General features: G+C 57.2%; 2 protein-coding genes across 3 annotated transcripts in view; both read right to left on the bottom strand.

The window, feature by feature from the left end:
• Positions 1 to 336: 336 nt before the first annotated feature.
• On the bottom strand, positions 337 to 1,150 carry DIRAS3 (DIRAS family GTPase 3; the record flags this gene model as incomplete). The annotated part of the gene is made up of 1 exon (XM_084265975.1): positions 337 to 1,150. The coding sequence occupies one exon, from the start codon at positions 1,148 to 1,150 to the stop codon at positions 554 to 556; it is 597 nt and encodes a 198-aa protein (XP_084122101.1). The 3' UTR covers positions 337 to 553.
• A 13,185-nt stretch (positions 1,151 to 14,335) lies between these two features.
• Positions 14,336 to 20,113, bottom strand: part of WLS (Wnt ligand secretion mediator) — a gene marked incomplete at its 5' end in the record, with an annotated part of 32,401 nt that continues 26,623 nt past the window's right edge. For both annotated transcript variants that reach the window (XM_084266573.1, XM_084266574.1), the window contains 3 exons: positions 14,336 to 14,495; positions 15,745 to 15,898; positions 18,653 to 18,736. In XM_084266573.1, the coding sequence (XP_084122699.1) occupies positions 14,386 to 14,495; positions 15,745 to 15,898; positions 18,653 to 18,736 (348 nt within the window). In that variant the 3' untranslated portion in view covers positions 14,336 to 14,385. The remainder of the gene's footprint in view (positions 14,496 to 15,744; positions 15,899 to 18,652; positions 18,737 to 20,113) is intronic.

Below are 20,113 nucleotides of genomic sequence, written 5' to 3'. Positions count from 1 at the left end.
GAATTGCACAGCACACTGGAAAACTTAACTCCCATCATGGAAAAAAAACCCAAAACCCCACACATCTTTGGGAGGCAAGTCAGTATTTCTGCCAAAAACATCAGCATCAGGAGCCACATGCACATCCTTCTGCAGTGCAAATGCCTGGCTTTGTTAAAGATTTGCTCTGGCCTGAAAACAATTAAGACTGCACACTATAGATGCTATGATTCCTTTCAAGCTATTAGGCTGGAAGTACTTAAAAATTACCAGCAGGTACTGGCAGGAACAGAGATATTTGTTTCTGACTGGCATTTTTCTCTGCTTGCATTAAAAACTGCTAGTCAGGTGTAAGTGCTAACACGGAGCATTTATTGTTTTAGAAAAATAAACATGCAGAGAGCTGTCCTCTTTAAAACCCACACATAAAACAAGCCAGCAGAGACTTCAGAGAAAAGCAGTACCCCTGCAAGGCGTGGATTTGTCTGAGACCTCCAGCAGAGCTGTGTTTTCTGGGGGGGGGGGAGTCCCTGCTCCCATCACACACCACGCAGGGGTGCGAGTCCAGAGTCAATCACATAACAGAGCACTTGCCTTGCAGCTTATCCTTCTTTTTCTGCTGCTTGGATTTCTTCCCATCCACCTGGAGGCTGACAGTTCTCCTCTTCTCCAGGTTCAGGAGCTCCTGGAAGAGCTCCTGCACGTTGTAGTTCATTTTGGCTGAGGTCTCCATGAAGGAGCACTTCCACTTGCTGGCTAGCGCTTGCCCCTCGCTGGCATCCAGCTCCCTCTGGGTCTCGTCGCTTTTGTTCCCCACCAGCATTATGGGGATTTTCTGGATGTCCCCTTTGATCTGACAGATCTGGTCGAAGATGGGCTGGAGATCTTCCATGGACTGCCTGCTGGTGACGGAGTACACCAAGATGAAAGCGTGCCCTTTGGATATAGACAGCCTCTGCATAGCAGGGAACTGATGGCTTCCCGTGGTGTCTGTTATCTGAAGGGTGCAGATGCTCTTATCACAGCTGATTACCTGCCGGTAGGTATCCTCGATTGTGGGGATATAGGTTTCCCTGAAGGTTCCCCTGACAAACCGAAGGACCAGGGAGCTTTTGCCGACCCCCGCTGCTCCAAACACAACCACCCTGTAATCGTTGCTTTGTTCAGGCATGTCTGCAGCTCGACACAAGCGGTACAAACGAAGCTTTTAACCAAAAAAACAACCCCGAGTTCTTCAAGTTTACACCCCCCTACTGAGAGGCAGCCTGCGGAGAAGGGAGAGAGGGAGGGGGCAAAGGAAAAGGGGGGGGGGGAAGAACAAGAAACCGTTCACACCATCTGGGCAATTACACGGCAGGTTACCGAAATAAGCGATTAGAGAAGACACTCCCCTCCCCGCCTTTTTTCCTGCGTTACGGAGGGAACAAACAGCCACCCCCCAGGCACGCAGCCCCTGCACTCAACCCCAGGAGAAGTGAAAAGGGATTCACCTGTGGCCATCAGCTCCACCATCCAGCCCAACGGGACTACAGGCTCCCCCCCCGGCCGCTCAGCTCGGCGTCTGCCGCCTCCGCATCCCCCCCGCTTTCCCCGCCCCGGGTTGCGGGGAGCTTCCCCCTCTCAGCTCGGGGCCGCCGGGCTTTCTCCTTCCCGCCCTACGCGCTCCATCGGCCCCGCTGCGTGAGGGGCGCCGGGACGCGGGAGGAGCCGCCGGGTTGGAGGTGCTGCGGCTGTGCCACCTCCGCGGCCCCGCCGCGCCGCTGGGCTGGGTCTCGGCGCCGCCGCCTCACCCCTCCGCCCTCAAAAAAGCCCCCCCAAACCTAAGCTTCCCCTCAAAAGCTGCGTGGAAAGCGATGAGGAACCGACACAACAACCTGAGCGGGGGGGCTGGAGCGCGGCGTCGGCGCCTCATCCCTCCGAGTCCGTGCAGAGAGAGAGAGAGGCGAGGCGAGCCGCCTCCCCTCAGCACCTCCCGCGCCCCCTGTGCCGCAGCCTCTGCCCTCCTCAGCTTCCCAAAGCTGGTTTTATTCAGGGGTGGCTTTATTTCAACACTTTAGAATACAGCTCAGCTTCCCCTCCCAGCGCTGCCGTTGGGCAGGGGCGGGCTGAGGCGGCAGCCCCTTCCCCAGAGCAGACAGCGAGCCTTTCAGAGGCTATGGCCGCCAAGGTCCGCCGCTTCCATTCAGCTCCGTCACGCCGGCAAGTTGGGAGCTGCATTTCGCAGTCACAACTTGGCTGCCTCCTCCCTCATCAGACATCTCCCCACAAACACGGGCTCCCCGCCCGCCCTCCCCGCAGGCGGGCGGCATCACCAGCCCGGGCAACCCGCTGCCTGACAGGGACGGCGCCTGTGACGCCTCCAAAAGCGGGACCGACAGCGCCGTGCCCAGGGCGGCCGCTCCCGCCGCCCTCAGCTCTCGTCCCGCCTCATCGCCTCCTCCTCCTCCCGCTGCCGCCATGGCGGGCGGGCGGGCGCCCAGCGCTCCTCTGCCGCCTCACGGCCCCGCGCACAGCCCCTTCCCCGGCCCTGCCACCCCCATCCCGCGGGGGCTGCCCGAGCGCGGAGCCCCGCTGAGGCGCTGGCGAGCCCTCCTTCCCGCCCTAAAATGGCTGCTGGCCCCCACTGAGAGGGCTGAGGGCAGCTCTTCCCGGTCAGACAGACGCCGGTCTCTTACCTGCGCCCGGGAAGGCACCGCGCCGATCTCCACCGCAGGAGCTGAGCCCGGCCCGTTAGCGGCTTAACGTAGACATTTTAACCGGCCGGCTGGTGAAGCAGCACCGCGGTGCTCCTCTGCCTTGCTGGGCACCCGGGCAGGGGTCTGCCCTCTGACCCAGCTTCACAGACGGGGAGGGCTGCAGGGCACCAGTCTTGGAGCTGAGGTTCAACATCCCTCAGGCTGACAAGCGCCGTTTGTTTAGCCCTGATTTCCCGAGGACAACCAGGCTTGGCTGGTACTGACAGCAGCATCTCTCACTGTGACAATTAAAAGCACCGTCCCTGTGCCTGACTGGCAGGGGGATGCTGCGTGGATCAGGCTGGAAGTCAGCAGAGAGCCACGAGTCCCTGGGAGGCCATTGGGGAGGCCTCAGCGTGGAGCTTGAGCTACCTCAGAGGGCAAGGCTGATTCCAGCGTGCCTGGGCCAGCCCTGGGAAAGCCACAGCCAGGGATAGGACCTGAGGAAGTTTCCAGATGTGACAAGGGGCTTTTGAGGTGCTCTGCTGCCGGGGACAAATGTCCCAGCGAAGAGCTCGGCTCTGACTGGGAGGCTTGAAAATGGGGGTGCTGTAGGCCAAGGGGCATTCCGGGCCTGGCTATGGTCTGTAACTCATGTGCTGGCCAAGATGGGGCAGCTCGACACCCTTCCACAAAGCTGCTTTTCACTGTTGGTGTTGTTAAATCACAGCAGGACATACTGCCCAGCCGAAGGGCCTGGCATGCCTGCCCCAGGGCAGCCCTGTGCTCCTCACCTCAGGAGGGAGGGAACTCTCCAGAGCTCTTTCCCCCCATCACCCGTGTTGTAAATGAAAACATGGGTATAGAGGATGCCATAGATGCTTTCCCTGATTCCACAGGCCTCAGGGTCTGCCCGATTTGGGGTATAACAGCTTGAAAAGGGGCAAATAAAATACTTCTAAAAGTCTATAGGTTCTGCTGCTACCCTGCTCATGCTTGTTTCTGCCTGGCCCTGGGCAGCACATCTCAGCCCACTGCAGCCCCCTGCTCTGCTGCTGCAGCCCAGCAGTGACCACCTCACAGGCTAAACTCTCTAAGAAATAATTGCTTATCCTGACACACAGTGCCTAATAAGCAAGCCATGGTTTCAAAATGCATAATTACATCCTCATCAGAGAAGGGCAGTGCTGCCGCTTGCGGTCTGGGGTGAGGAGGCAAGCTTCTAGCTGGGGCATGCTTGGGTCGGTGAGCCCAAGAGTTAAATCTCTTTGGGAGCATTCACCACAGCCCTTCCTTGGGAGCTGGGGAAGTGAAGGATCACTGCCCTGTGGGATGGTGAAGGATCACTGCCCCGTGGTGCTTCGCTCTGCCACATTGATGCTAACAGATCCAGAGCAGCCAGAAGCAGTGGGGAAAGCTTTTCCTTCCAAATCCGTGTATCCAGGTTATCATTTGTTATTTCTCAGATACTTGCTGCCTTGCTGACCCTACAGTATTCTCCCATTTATTGTGAATCCACTTCTGTGGATTGCCTCCTATCCCAGGCTGGAAATCAATTAAAGAAAGGTCTTTGGACCTATTGCGTCCTGCTCAGGGGGGTTTGTCTGACACAAAAAGCCCAGAGGATTTTCTCAAGGAGTTTCAATCTTTACACGAGGCCCCGTCAAGCCCTGTCATCAGTCACTGCATTATTTACCAGGGGAAAAGGAAAGCAGATGTTTGACTACTGGGCCAGCTGCTTTAGACACAGAAACAAGCTGTCTCAGGCAGCTGCTGCTAAGGGCTAGGGCTGATCCTTAACATCTCAGCTGCACCACGTGTAAGAAAACACCCAATTTTTGCAAGGCCCTTGGGAGCACCCAGGAGAGAACTTGGATCAAATCCATCCAAAAATAAGGGGAACTATCACTGAGACCTTCAAAAAAACCCCCTCTAAAGCCAGTAAGGTGCCCAGTTGCACCAGCTGCTCTGAAAGTTCCCTCCTGAAACACTAATATTGATACAAGGAAATAATAATAACAGCAAAAATAACAGAGGAAAGAGAAATAGGGGAACAAACCAGATCTCTTTAACAGCACGTTAATCAAGATTGCTTCATGCTCAGCACAAAGGGGTGGAAATTAGTCCTAATAAACTGTCCTTCTGTCTCATTAGAGAATTATTAACGCTGCAATCAGAGCTGCTGAATCACAGCGCTGCGGCGAGCCGATGCTGTCCGGGAGGCTTTCCCCTGCTGCTAATTAGTCATCTCAGGAAGCCCGAGCTCAGCTCTGGAGGTGTGGGGACAGGGGGTGCCTGCTGGGTAACCACCCGAGGTTACCTGTGTTAAACGGGGAGCGAACCCCAGTGCTGCTCGTTGTGCGATGGCGGGGGGAAGTGCTGAGGTGGTGGGGTGCCCGGAGGTGCAGAGGATGGGTGCAGTGAACATCCCATGTGGGGATACCTGGCACCATCAGCTGACTGTGCCCATTCCTCTCTGGGCTCTCCACACCTCCTCTCACATGTTCTCCCTTTCACAGAATCCCCAGGTTGGAAAAGCCCTTTAAGCCCATCGAGTCCAATCGTTCCCATCCTGTGCTGACCCAGATCCCTGAGCACCTCATCTCCCTGTAGTTTTCCATTGAAACTATTGAAGCAAGACCCAGACTGTGCCCAAACCTGTGAAATCAGGGCATTGCAGCTTACCCAGCTTGCTAGGACTGTGTCTGTGGGGATTCCCTAATCCCAGAATCACAGATCACAGGGGTGGGAAGGGACCCCCAGAGCCCATGGGGTCCCACCCCCTGCCCAAGCAGGGTCCCTAGGACAGGGCAGGGCTGGAATCTCTCCAGAGAAGGAGACTCCACACCCCCTGGGCAGCCTGTCCCAGGGCTCCCTCACCCTCACTGGGAAGAAGTTCTTCCCCACATTGGGGGGAACTCCCTGTGCTCCAGCTTGAGCCCATTGCCCCTTGTCCTGTCCCCACAGACACTGAGCAGAGGCTGCCCATGGCCCCCTGTGTCCCACCCTTCAGCTATTGATAAACACTGATCAGATCCCCTCTCAGGCTTCTCCTCTCCAGGCTGAACAGCCCCAGCTCCCTCAGCCTTTCCTGGCAGGGGAGATGCTCCAGGCCCTTCAGCATCTCTGTACCCCTCCTCAAAACATCCACAGGCTGCTGTGCTGGTCCCCAGGACTGACAGCCCCGGGGCCAATGTGGGCAGCGGATTCAGCTCTGAACGTCTCGGCTCCTGGAGCTCCTGGCAGGCAGCAGGAACTTCTAGAAACACGCCAGTTCCCACGTTCCGGGCTGTGAGGGGCTTATCCTCATGGTTGGGACGGGCTGAGAGCAGCAGAGGGCGGCAGAGCCCAGCGCAGAGCCAGGGAGCACCCGGGAGGGGAGAGGGGGGAACACACACGAATTTAACAAGAGGGTGAGGTGGCAAATAAGGAACTAATTTGTCCTGTGGGATTCTGTCCTGGTTTTGCCCCAGCCAGAGCCGGGCACTGCGCAGCCACATGTTCTTTGGGGACGGGGATTGAGGGAGGGGGAAAGGGAAGGAGAAGAAATCCCAAGGAACCCAAACCTGTCGGGTTGGGATAAGGGGAGTTCCTGGGACAGCAGAGAGAGGTGGAATAATAACAACAGGACTTGGCAGCAAAATACAGGAGGCTGGTGACACACGATGGGGTTTCTCACCGACCCGCACAGCTCCGGCCACACAGCTCAGAGCCGGCCCGACACCAGACCCTCCCCACACCCCTGTGTCCTGGAGCTGTGCCCTCCCCCACAGCCCCCCTCATGCTGAGCATCACCTCACTGGCATGGAACAGCCCCTCTGGCCAGGTCAGGTCACCTGTCCTGGCTGTGGCCCCCCTTTTCGTTAGCAGGGAAATAGGAACAACTTTCCAGTCCTTGATTGCTGGGCAACAGCTGGAAACACCCCAGTGTCACCAGCACTGCTCATCCCAACTCCAAACAGTGGCTAGGAAGGAATTAACTCCATCCTGGCCACGATCAGGACAGCATCATTCACTGAGGGCACCGTAAAGGTGAACTTGTCCATGTCCTGCTCTAAGGGAATCATAAAGAAACAATCAAATCCATTACAGCAGTTTCCCACTGCGTTGGAATCACAGCTGGGGAAGGCGGTCCTGGCTGCGAGCTCCTTCAGTGCCATCACCTCGCTGATCTTCCCTAAGTCGTGTAACAATCCCCACTTCCCAGATTTCTTTTTGGTACAATCCCCCCCAGACCCACCACCCCTGTGGGATTTGAGACCAGGGGCCGTGACAGGAGCCACTCATGCTGTGAAACAACAGTCCCATCCGCGCCTGTCTCCAGCAGTCCTGATGACTTCATCCGCGTCGGGACGGCAGTGTCCATGGGGAGCGTACAAACCGGCTGTGGTCTCTGATCCGATACAGTTTGAGACCAGAACCTGAGGGGTCTTCTGGTTGATCCCAATCTCCCCTCACCACGAATGACCTGCTCAGTGCTGGGAACACAGCTCATAAAGGGTGAAAGCTGAGCAATTCGGGTACCTTCAGAGCGACAGGTGGGGTTACTGTGGATCCCATGGCACAATTAGCCCTGTATAATCAGCATCAGTGGCTCCCACGTGTACAATCAGCCCTTGTGGGGTGCTGCTTGATCTCCCCACCAACAAGGCACTTAGTGCCCCACCAGTGTGTCCCTGTGGATCCAGGAGCACCCTGTGGATACACCTCATTACAGCTGCCGTGTGGGGTACATCAGGGCCGCTCTGCTTGTGTCGCAAAGGGTTCTTGTGGGCCTGCAGTTGTGCTGCCCCCAGAACCGGCTTGCCCAGGCTGTAGGTGATCTGTGCCTACAGGCGCCCCGCGCCAGCGGCCGCCCGCTGAGGTGCAGCCGGGATCGGCCCTGCCTCACAAAATGGCCGCTCTCCCCGCACTGATGGCACGTCCCTGCCACCACGCTCCCGGCAGCTCCTCGCTCAGCTCCACGCTGCCTGGGCAGGCTGCCTGGGCAGGCTGCCTTGACATGCCCGGCCTGGCCGCACCCGCAGCATGCCTGTGCCTGTGCCCAGGCCGCAGCCCTCGCCCTCGCGACTGCCGCCATTTTGTGCCCCACGGAACTCGCCGCAGCGCAGGCCGCAGCCGTGGTCTCCGAAGAGGGGTCTCAGGCAGCGCTTTCTGGCAGTCGGTGTTGGCTTTGTCCCGAGACAGCTGCTTCAGCAGGTCCTCAGGGAGCCGCCTGTCATGTCCCTGTGGCTCCAGTGCCGGCCGCGGCTTTTCCCTGCGGGGAAGGAACGCTTCCCGGGGCCCCCGCTCCATCGCCGTGTGTTTTGCTGTGGGCTTCACCAATTCTCTACAGATCAAGGCTTCAAGCCCCACTGCCTTCCCTTGTTCTGATGCCAAGAGGGGGCATCAAGCCTGATGCTGAGGGTTATTCCGTTGTCCCCCACCCATCGAAGCATCAGCATCGCTGCCGTAACAAGGGGAGTCATGGGGTTTGCAGCGCCGGCGCGTCAGCTCTGCGCTGCGGGATGTTTCAGCACAGGGCAGCTTGCACTGGCTGGGAGAGAATTTGGGCCAGATGGGCTGTATCACAGGGAGTCATGGCCTCTGTTGGCATGGAACGGATCAACTGTGTAACGGCTGGAGAGTTGGGACCGTACTGAGCCACGGCTCTCTGCAAGTCCTGTACCGCTTTCCAAGCATGAGGCTGATGTTCCTGTGTCTGTCCTGCTGCTGCATCACCAAATACTAGGGAGAAGGCCATGGAGCAAGAGGATCTCCTCTGTCCCATGAGATACCGCAGTATGCTCTGTGAGGTCCCAGTCACCCACCTCCACAGGCTTAGCTTTGCCTTCCTTCCAAAGTTGTATTGGGTCTCATGGTTTAACGGTGATGGCAGCAGGAGGCAAGTCCCCAGAGTGAGGAAACCTTCTACAACCCAGCGCTCCCTGTGATGGGCTGACCCTGGGCTGCAGGGCAGGAGGCTTTGTCACAGGGTCACCCATCCCAGCCATCAGATCACTCCCCTCCGAGTCACTGTCTGAGTCTGCCAGCAAAGGGGGATACAGAAAGGGCTTGGTCTGTGTCCGCACTCCTGGTTCTGCGCTGGGCAGCGGGAGAGCAGAGGGCTCCGTGGGCAGGGATAAAGTGGTGGTTTGCCCAGGCACAGGGTTAGGGGGCCCATAGGCAAAGCTTATTTGCTGTCTTCCTTGGGGACTTCCTTTGGTCCCTTGGCAGCACCTATGTCCTCTCTGGTACTCCAGCTCCTTCATGAGGGTGCAGGGTGGGACCTTCATCACCGGAGTCACCAGGGAACCCTGACTCTTTTGGTCCGTGTTGCTTGGGCCATAGGACAGGCTCAGACCCTCCCAGCCCTTGGGGTTGTCCTGTGGGCTCAGACACGATCCCCTCCGCCCCAGCAGCCCCGCTTTGTGCAGGGTGCCCTGTGCCTTCCGAACCCTCCAGTTGCTCCCTTTGCTCTTTAACAGCTTTACGAGTCTCTAAGAGCAACCACCACATCGTCAGAACTTCTGCTGCTGCTTTATCTCCCCAACAGCTTCTCTCCCAGCTCCTTCCAGTTGGACACATTAAACACTGTTACCACGTTCACTTCCAAGCCTTGTTTCCCACCCCACAGTAAGACTTTTCCCAAGAGCCAGTTGAACTCCTCGCTCCTTCAACATCAGCTGCCACATGGAGAGCACCACACTCTCCTCCGTGGTGTTATTCCCTCCCATCTTCCCAGCAGCTCACCTTTTCCAGGTGCCTTTCTCCACGATCTGGATGAACAGCAGTTCTTGCTCCTCTCAGCTCTCATCCCCACAGCTTCACCCCCCCTGTCCTGTCTAAATCATGAGATGTCACTGCTGGGATGGACAAATGACACATAAAGGGGCCCAGGACACCAGCACAGAGAAGGAACGATGGGTTTCTGTGTCCTCACCTTTATATGCTCCAACCACACCTGTGTCCCTGTGCTATTGGCCTGCTGGGTATGTGCTCACATGCAGCTGGGTGACGTGTTGAACTCCACTAACGAGGCTTTGATCTCTCCCCAGGCTCCTTTATCTGCAGGCAGCAAATTCCTTATGAGGGTTTTACTTCTCTGGGTGTTCCACACTCCCCCTTTCTCATGGGTACACTGTGGTATCTTCAAGGCCAAGCTCTGCATTCTCAACTGAGGACTCTGTGGGCCTGCCACAGGCCCCCAGAGGGGAGGAACCGATTCCACAGGGGATGAAAATGCATTAATTTGCTCTTTTGGGACTCAGTAGAGCCTGGCAGTGCTGTACCACCTCTGGGTTTGTCTCTGCACAGCCCCAGCCCCTCGCTGTGATGGAGAAGCCTCAAGCCCAGCAGCCCCGTGTGTCCCCCTCAGCTAGCAGAACACAAAGCCAAGAGGCAGCCTCTCTTGCAAGGGGAACTTCCAGCTCTTGCTATTGAAATTCATGTGCCATCACCACATGTTCCACTTCTCCTTGGAACCTTTTCTTTTCCCCCTGGATTACAGACAGAAGGACAGTGTTTGGTGGGCTGTGGGGGGGTGTGTGCAGGCTCCAGGCAGCACCTTCCCTCTCGGCAGCAGGTTGAGAGGATGCCCGACTCCTGACATCGCTGTGGGCTGACAACCAACACTCAAAGCTCATGGCAAAGCTCCAGAGCTGGCAGGTCCAAGGGACAGAGCCTGAAGGGAAACCCAAGGGCTGTGCCTGGCCCTGGGACAAGGCTTCAGCAGCCCGGGGCGAGCCCTGGACCCACAGGCCTGTGGAGCTGTAACTGATGCTCCAGAGACAAGGCAGTGATGGCTCTGCTCTCCATCAGTCCTAAAACAAAGAGCAGAGAGCCACCAGCGTGGAAGCACCTTGTTTGGAAGCACCTTGTTGGGAAGCACCTTGTTTCTGCACTGCAAAGCACCTGGGGAGGGAGATCTGGGAGAAAATTGTCCCAGTCAACCACTCACCCCAGCAACACGGCGTGTGACTGGCAACCACCTGGAGAGGGGAAAAGCCCCCACAGAAGCCAAGGTGGTCATGGCAGGAGAGCTGAGCGCCCTTGGTCAGTGAAGCAGGCTGGCCACAACCCCCCAGAGTGTATGTTTTATTTAAATTAACAAAACTACACGTGGTTTTCTTTTTTTCTCCAGGTTGCTTAAAGCATTCTGTAAAAACTGAACTCAGCCTAAACAACAAAAAGGTTTAATAAGGCCCAGGGACTATTTCTGAGACCTGTGAGTAGGGCTGAGGAATTAAGGAATAAAAAACCCACCCCCCCCCACACACAAACAAACACACAGAGACACGGGCCCTGGAAATGGAGCGTTAGTTTGAGAGGGAATTTGGTTTGGAAGGTGTGATTCCCCCGCTGGGAAGGAGCCTCTACAAAACCTGGTGCTGTAAGTGAGCTGCAGGAGGACCCAGGGACGTGTCTGTCACAACAACATAAGTATCACATAAGAACCCGCGGTGCAGAGGATGTTAAAGTTGCAAAGTCGAAGCCTTGGCCAGGAAGGGGACAGGCAGGGTGCTGTGTGTTAGTCCAGTTCCCTCAGGAGCGCTGTGTGGCCCCACCAGCGCTGGCTTCCCTCATGTTAATTACTTACTCGTTATGTTTAGCTGCCTGTGCTGAAGGTGCAACCCTGGCCCTCGTTCCACACACAGCAAGGTGTGTCCCCTGCTTTATCCCTTCAGTGCCAGGGCACTGCCAGCCCACAGCACGATAACCCCCCCCAAAACCTATGAAAAGGATAATTAATGGTCCAGTTCCAGTATCCAGAGTGGCCCACAGCTCCCTCCCTACACCAGTCAAGCACCTCTCCGTGCCATGGCGACTTCACACACTCAGATGTGGAAGCACATGAGCAGCAACACATTCAGCATCCCCCAGCTGTGACTGAGCAGGGATGCAGTCAGCATCCCCCAGCTCTGAGTGAGCAGGGATGCAGTGGGCATCCCCCAGCTCTCACTGAGCAGGGATGCAGTCAGCATCCCTCAGCTCTGAGTGAGCAGGGATGCAGTCGGCATCCCCCAGCTCTGAGTGAGCAGGGATGCAGTCGGCATCCCCCAGCTCTCACTGAGCAGGGATGCGGTCGGCATCCCTCAGCTCTGAGTGAGCAGGGATGCGGTCGGCATCCCTCAGCTCTCACTGAGCAGGGATGCGGTCGGCATCCCCCAGCTCTCACTGAGCAGGGATGCAGTCGGCATCCCCCAGCTCTCACTGAGCAGGGATGCAGTCAGCATCCCTCAGCTCTGACCAGGCTGAGGCACTGCCAGGACCACGGGGAGCTCAGTGGGAGCTGGGGGAGTCCTGGCAGGGATGAACCCCACAGCAGAATCACTTCCTTTTGCTACAGCTGAGCAGCCCTTCTGCAGACAGGGAGACCCGTTCCACGGCGTACAACCCAGGGCTTCCCCAGGCTAAACCTCTGCAGGTTACAGACACCATCCTTTCAGCAATCCAAGCCCTTACAAACAGTATTTAAATGCTGCTTCAGAGTTCTTACCAAGGTCACAGCAGCCCAGCACCCCCTGGGTGATGCCCTGGGCACAGGCAGCAGGTCCCCCTGTGAGAAATCCCTGTGGGGCGCAGGCTGGTGAGGAGATGAGGGGTCAACACCCATCTTCTGGCCCCGTTCCTTGGTGGATTGGGAAAACCAGGAGGAATTCCTTGAGCACCTCACCCCAGCTGAAGTACTGCCTTGTCTCAGGAGACGTGGGGGACGGATGAGCAGGAGGTGAGGGAAGCTGGCCCTGCAGTTGGTTACAGACAGGCTCGGCGTGGTGACAGGGATGCTTCCAGCTGCACTGAGCTGTGGCCCCGTGCACATACAGCCATGGGTGGGCACCCCCTAAGCACAAGCTGTGGTGCTGGCTGGGAGCTGTGATGAGCCAGCACCTCCTGGTGACAACCAGTGCCCACGTGCCACAGCCTCAGCTCCTGCCAGAGCCCCGAAGCTGCACACAGCCTGTGATTGTGTGTCCTAATGCTGACACTGCTGGAGATGGCCTGGGGTTTCATAGGTGATCTCACCTCTCACTGTTTCCCAAGGAGACTTTCCTTTAGCCTGGAGGAAGCTGAGGGGAGACCTGATGGCTCCCTGCAGCTCCCAGGAAGGAGGGGTACTGAGGGGAGGGTGGTCTCCTCTCCCAGGTCACCAGCAGTAGGAGGGGAAATGCCTCAAGCTGCCTCAGGGCAGGTTTAGGTGGAGATGAGGAAACATTTCTTCATCAGAAGAGCGGTCAGGCGTTGGGCCAGGCTCCTGGAGAGGTGGTGGGGTCACCTCCACCCCTGGAGGGGTTCAAATCCCATGTAGCCACTCCAGGACAGGGGTTAGATGGCTGCTGGTGTTGGACAGGCAGTTGGACTCGATGACCTCAGAGATCTCTTCCACCCTTAACAGTTCTGTGATTCCATGATGTGCAGCCTGAAAGCTCAAGCAGCTGATGTGCAATTTCAGGAGGTTTAAGAATCCCAGGACAACGTGTCGCCTTTTCCAGACCGTGTTTCTCCCAGTACCAGTGGCAACTCCCCCTGGGCAGCTCTGGAAGGTTCCCCCTCTCCCTCACCTCTGACCCTCCACCAACACACAGCCCCAGGTTCTCATCTTCTAGGGCCAAAACCAGGAGAGTGAGTTCCCTGCTACTACCAGTTACCACAGACATTTACCCCTGGATCCTCCAGGCCCTGGAAGGCCCTTCTGGCCACGCTCCTTCCCACACACCTCTCAACTGGTCCCCAGCACAGCCCAGTTTAAGCCTCCAATCAGCTCCCACTCCCTTTGTGCTGCCTACAGCCTCACCCCCAGAGCTGCCCAGGCCCTGCAGGAGGGGGAGCGACCTCGTGGAAGCCAATATCCTCATCGGTGCCTGACAAACCAAGTCCCATCATCCCTGGGAGGATCCAGCTCTGCTGAGCATGCTGCATCCCAGCAGCACAGGGAGGAACAGGACTGCCCAGCACCCCTCACCACAGGACCTGAGGATGCACCGTCCCTCCCACAGCCTTTCCCTTCTCTGCAAGCAGCATAAAAATGAAGGAGCTGTAGCAGGAAAACAGGAGGGATGGGGACAACAAGAGCAAAGGAAGCCAAAGGGGCTGAGAACAGTCAGGAGCTGGCTGCAGGACTGGTATCCTCCAGGAACTCCTTCCTCCCACAGCTCAGCTCAGGAATCCAGTTGTCACACCCCAAGCAGCTGTGAAACCTGCTGAGCAAACGGGGTGCTGCTCCTGCCCAAACCTGCTGTGTGCCCACCAGCCTTGTCCCTTCCCCATCCGTGGCTCCTTCAAGGTCTCCTGAAGACCCCAGACAGGGCTCAGTACCATCTGAGAGGGTGGAATGAAAGGTCTTCCAAATGGGTTTTAGTTCCACCCCACCCAGCACCCTGTTTAACACAAGGAGAACACTGGGAGTACTGAGCTCCCTGCACCCCCTTCACGTGAGGTGCAGGAGAACAGCCCGTCGTCAGCTCTGCCCCTTCCTGCCCTCCCAACAGGTGACTTTGCAACCTTAAAGCTTCTCTAGCAGGTTCCTACGTGCACAATGTACATTATCCTTCCCCCCCACCCCACCCCAGGAGTAACTACACCATATTAAAGAGTTTACAAATGTTCTGCTGGGTCTGGCTGCTCCGTGACAGTACACCAGGCGCCAGGAGCTTGAGAAGCAAGTCAGGGGAGGGCGGGCTCGTCCCCGTGGGTGCTGTGCTGTCCCCTGCTCCCCACCCCGTGCTGGGTGCCGGCTGAGGCCACCCCAGCTTCACTCCTGAGCCTCCTTGCCAGCCAGCTTGTAGACCTCCGTGGGGCCGTCGGCGTGGGTGATGGTGGTGGTGAGCTGCAGCTCTTCCCCGCTGTTCATGCCCAGGTCACCTGAGGAAGGATGATGTTCCATCAGCCTGGGCTCACGAGAAAATGACCTCTACAAAGCAAAGGAGACGTCTCATCCCCCCCGGGCTTCCAGGAGCTACAGACACCACCGTGTTTCTACTTGGCTCTGGCCAGGACAGAGTCAACCTCCCCAAGCAGTCAGCACAGGGGAGCTGAGTTCCCTCAGGCTGTTTCCACCCCACCTGACATCCCTTCTCCATCAGAGGGGCTTGCAGGAGGGAGGTGATGACTCCAGGTTGACTCTGTGACGGCTGCTTGGGGAGGGTGACTCTGGCTTGGCCAGAACCAGGACACTCCTCACGCTTCTATTTACAGCACCTTGGATGCAAGTGAGGACTCTGTGCTGCTGCAGCCCCCTGACAAAGCACCCAGCAGCACAGCAGCCTGGTTTCAGCCAGGATGGAGTTAACTCCTTCCCAGCAGCGGGTGGATGGTTGGGAGTTGGGATGAGCAGTGCTGGTGACACTGGGATGTTTCCAGCTGTTGCCCAGCAATCAAGGACTGGAAAGTTGTTCCTACTTCCCTGTTAACAAGAAGGGTGGCTGCAGCCAGGACAGGTGACCTGACCTGGCCAGAGGGGCTGTTCCATGCCAGTGAGGTGATGCTCAGCATGAGGGGGGCTGTGGGGGAGGGCACAGCTCCAGGACACAGGGGTGTGGGGAGGGTCTGGTGTCGGGCCGGCTCTGAGCTGTGTGGCCGGAGCTGTGCGGGTCGGTGAGAAACCCCATCGTGTGTCACCAGCCTCCTGTATTTTGCTGCCAAGTCCTGTTGTTATTATTCCACCTCTCTCTGCTGTCCCAGTAACTCCCCTTGTCCCAACCCAACAGGTTTGGGTTCCTTGGGATTTCTTCTCCTTCCCTTTTCCCCTCCCTCAATCCCCCCCCCCCTAAAGAACCCAGCTCTGGCTGGGGTGAAACCAGGACACGCTGCCATTCCCCCCTTGCCCAGGTGCCTCCTTTCTCCTTTCCTCATCCCTCCATCTGAGCTGGGCAATTACAACTGGGAGCTGGGCAAGGATACAAAGTACATGAAAACACCCAGAAGGTTTTAGGCAGCCTCAGCCAAATCCTCCAACCCATCTAACCCAGCCGTTCCTTCCAACACCTGCCAGGGAAACCACACCACCGCCTGCCAGACATCTCCATGTGCTGAGTGGGGCCAAACAAAGATGAAGACAAATAAAAGCCCAAAAGGTATCCCCCTGTGGGTCAGACCACTGAGAGGCACTTACCATTGGACTGGTCTTCACCGTAATTCTTGTGCGACGGGGCGTAGAGGAACATGAGGGCGAAGACGTAGAGGTTCCACATCCCGTAGATGCCGGTGAAGAAGGCGCTGTTGGCTTGTATCGTCAGGTCCCCCCACTTCCAGTGGCCTTCAGTCACCTGCCCAGGAGAAAGCAGACACACAGGGGCTGGGGGTGAGAGGGGATTCTGCAACAGTACAGAGCGAGCCCCGAAATCATGGACTCACAGACGGTTCTGGGTTGGGAGGGACCCCAAGGGTCCCAGAGCTCCAACCCCCTGCCACAGGCAGGGACACCAACCTCCAGGCCTGGAGCTACACAAGGTTGCCCAGGGCCCCAGCCAACCTGGCCTTGAACACCCCCAGGGATGGGGCACCCACCCCCTCTCTGGGCAGCCCCTTCCAGCCCCTCACCACTCTCTCTGCAAAGAACTTCCCCCCAGTCTCTCCTCTCCCCCTTCCCTCCTCCAGCTTCACTCCAGCCCCCTTGTCCTGCCAGTCTCTGCCCTTGAACAAGCTGATTCCCCTCCTGTTCCTGGGGTCCCTTCAGGGACTGGGAGGCTGCAGTGAGGTCCCCCCACAGCCTTCTCTTCTCCAGGCTGACCCAGCCCAGCTCCCTCAGCCTCTCTCCCTAGGGGAGCTGCTCCAGCCCCCTGAGCATCTCCGTGGCTCCTCTGACCCCTCTCCACCAGTCCCACATCTTCCTTGTGCTGGGGCCCCAGCTCTGGCCACAGGACTCCAGCTGGGGAGGGCAGAGCAGAGAGGGACAATCCCCTCCCTGTCCCTGCTGCCACCCCTCTGCTGATGGAGCCCAGGATCCCATCGCCCTTCCCAGCTGCAGGAGCCACTGCTGCTCAGGGGAAGTTTCTCATCCCCCATGACCCCCAGGTCCTTCTCCTCAGGGCTGCTCTCCAGGAGCTCTTCTCCCAGCCTGGAGGTGTGTCTGGGATTCTTCAGCCCCGAGTGCAACACCTGACACTTAGTGAAAGCTCTAACTGAGAGTGAAATCAGTAAAGGAGGATGAGTAAACAGGGTACAGCAGCTCCAGTGGCGCAGAAGCCAGGCTGGGATTCTCCTCTTTAGCCTCCATCTGCAGGGAAAAGAGTGGTCCCTGCTAAATGATTGCATCAGGATTTGTCAAACTTGGATTTTTCACTCTCAGACTGTGACAGGATCCCTCACACTCTGCCATTCGTCCCTGCAGTGGGGGATGTGTTCAGCAGGGGCTGCCACACAAAGGGCAGCACCTAGGAGACAACTTCCCACATCTGAAAACATCAGACTTCTATAAATAGAGCTTTTAGAGGAGGAAAGCCAGCATGAATAATGCAGGGAGCTCATGTGCTGAATGCCTGATGCTGCCTCTGCCTGAGGAGCGGGGCCCAGGCTGGCAGCACCCGCCTCAGACACACAGAGATTCACTGGGACTGACAGAAACACCGACGCTGCTGCTACTCCAGCTGCCAGTGTCAGTGACACCTGAGGACAGGCAGACTGTTCACTCTGAAAGGCTGGCTTTCCATTAAAGAGAGAGGCATGAGGGGAGTGATGAAAGCCAAACCGACGTGAGAAGAGCAGCTGGAGGAGACTGCTGGCGTTGCACCCACGAGCGGGGATGGTTCTGGCACCCAACGACAACCAGAACTGCCAAGCACCAATTCCCACACTGCTGCCTCGGTCTAAGGGGGTTTAAGAGCAAACCCATTGTTTATATTCCAGCCCTGTCTGGACACTGACCTGTGTGACCTGTCCTAGGGACCCTGCTTGGGCAGGGGGTTGGACCCCATGGGCTCTGGAGGCCCCTTCCAACCCCTGTGATCTGTGACTCTTTGAGCTGCCTCATCTGCACCAGGACCCAGCACGTACCCCGAAGCATAAGAGGAGCAGTGAGGGAGACACAGCTCCTGCACCTGTAGTGCTGGACTTGGGAGGCTGCACCCATGGCTCTGCTGAACCTACGAGCTGCCTATGCTTAGGAACAACCAGGAATGACGCCTTTGAGGCCAGTGCAGTCTTTAAAAGTCACCAGGAGTCAACCACCAAACGAGGTGTAAGCTCATTTGTACAGACAGACTGTGTTGTAGCTCCAAACCAACAGGCACCAACACTTCTGGGAACAGCTGGGTTGCCAAGTCACACAGATTCAGAACTGTGGGGGTTGGGAAGGGGCCTCCAGACCCCATGGGGTCCAACCCCCTGCCCAAGCAGGGTCCCTAGGACAGGGCAGGGCTGGAATCTCTCCAGAGAAGGAGACTCCACACCCCCTGGGCAGCCTGTCCCAGGGCTCCCTCACCCTCACTGGGAAGAAGTTCTTCCCCACATTGGGGGGGAACTCCCTGTGCTCCAACTTGAGCCCATTGCCCCTTGTCCTGTCCCCACAGACACTGAGCAGAGGCTGCCCATGTCCCCCTGTGTCCCACCCTTCAGCTATTGATAAACACTGATCAGATCCCCTCTCAGGCTTCTTCTCTGCAGGCTGAACAGCCCCAGCTCCCTCAGCCTTTCCTCACAGGGGAGATCACAGAATCTTGGGCTGAGATGCCCAAGTCACCCTGGGGAAGATGGAATTCTGTGGTTTCTCAGCAGGATCCAAAGGCACCAGGTTCTTTCAGCACAAACCCAACACTTCTCCTCTTGCTGAGTCCTCAGAAATGACTAAAGCATCTTGGCTGCTCTTTCAAACAGCACAGCCCCAACCCACCCTGTGAGCCACAGGCCTCTGAAGGCTTCAGCCTGAGCAGTCTTGCAGCTGGGCTTCAAAGCAATGAAAATAACTTCTCAACAAGCAACGTCTTGCATCTGCTCAGCACAGGCCTGCCCTGTCTGTGCAGCCAGGGAGGTGACAGCGTGAGCAGCTGGGGAGCTGGTGGCCAGAGCAGGGTTTGGTCACTCACCTGGCTCACGATGAAGAAGATGACAGTCATCGCTGCACAAGCCAGGGTGATGAGCATCAGGAACTTGAACCTAAAAATCAGCCCCTGTTCGGAGAGAAATGTCACCGGTCACATGAACAGGCTCCACAAAGCCCACTTGTGGTTTCAGCAGATAGGAGGATGAAAAAAAAATAAAGAAAAAGGAAAAAGAAAAAAAAAAGGAGGGTCCAACCCACAAAACCCCAAAGCAAAACAACCTCCACCCACTCCTGGGTGCCTGGGTCGCCTGCGCTCCGCTCCCCGCACGTCTGCGTTCCTGCCGGCTGCGCCGAGCGGGACGTGCACGTCTGGGCAGCTCCTGCTTCCCACTACACCCCCCTCTGCGCCGGATTTACTGGGAGTTAAGGTGGGAGAGGAGGCAGGTCAGCATAAGCCATGAGGCTCATCCCCCAGCCAGCCCCTTAGCACACAGCTTTTCCTTCACCAAACCCCCGTGGGGAGCTCGCACCACTGAGGGAGAGGAGTCGGTGTGTCTACACACGGGTACCGGTACCGGAGCGAGTCCAGTTATCCCAGCAGCATTCCAGTCTCCATGGCTCAGGATGACTCGGCTGGGCACCCTCCTGCCTGCCACCCTTGAGGTTTTATTTCCAGCCCCCCTGGGGTTTGGTTCTGTGCCTGTGTTGGGGTTTTTAACCTGCCTCTGGAACCCTGCTGGGAATGTCAGCGTAACGCCTGCGTCCCACTGGGACCAGGCACCACTATTCATTTAACTCTTCCAGGCCAGACTCCTGCTTGCCAGATGTCTGCACACAGAGCATGGCCACAGCTCTGCAATCTGAGCTGACCTCCTGTGCCTCTCACTGAAGGGAAAGATGGAAGAGAATTGCTCAATGCCTTGTTTGGCTTCTCTGGAGCCCAACTGCCCGCATGCCTGATGGGTGATAACCAGGAGGGACCATCAGGAGTGACCATCAGGGAACAGAGCAGCACGGCTGATAAACATTCCCACCCCCAGGAGCAACCAGCACCCTCAGCCTGAGCGCTTGCAGAGCTCTGTAGCAGACACAGGCAGCTAGGATGGAAAGGGAGTAGGAATCCCCAGGCTGAAAACAGGGGTGGTGAGCCCAATGTGTCCTATTTTGATCCCCATGGGGCTGTTTCCCTCCTGCAACATGGTCAGGAAAAGAGGAGCCCCAAAATCTGAATTCATGCCATGGAAAAACCAGGGTGGTGTTAGGACCACTGCCCATGAATCACAGCTGCTCGTGGTACTGAAGGAGCAGCAGAGGTGCAGGCAGCTGGGGGGCTTACACGCTGTAGTAATTCAAATGGTACTTTGGCCAACTTCCTTCTACCCTCCAACACGGTTCAGGAACCTGGGAGATGGCAGCTACTCATAGCAGAGTGAGCTCACACCTGTCTGAGGGTTTAAAACCCTTCTCTGGTGCTAGAGAGAATGAAGAGACTTCTCAACAGTGG

Source organism: Gallinula chloropus (assembly GCF_964237585.1).
Source record: "Gallinula chloropus genome assembly, chromosome: 6".
Classification (NCBI taxonomy): domain Eukaryota; kingdom Metazoa; phylum Chordata; class Aves; order Gruiformes; family Rallidae; genus Gallinula; species Gallinula chloropus.
The sequence above is the reverse complement of the archived record's forward strand: the minus strand, read 5'-3'. Positions and strand labels throughout refer to the sequence as shown.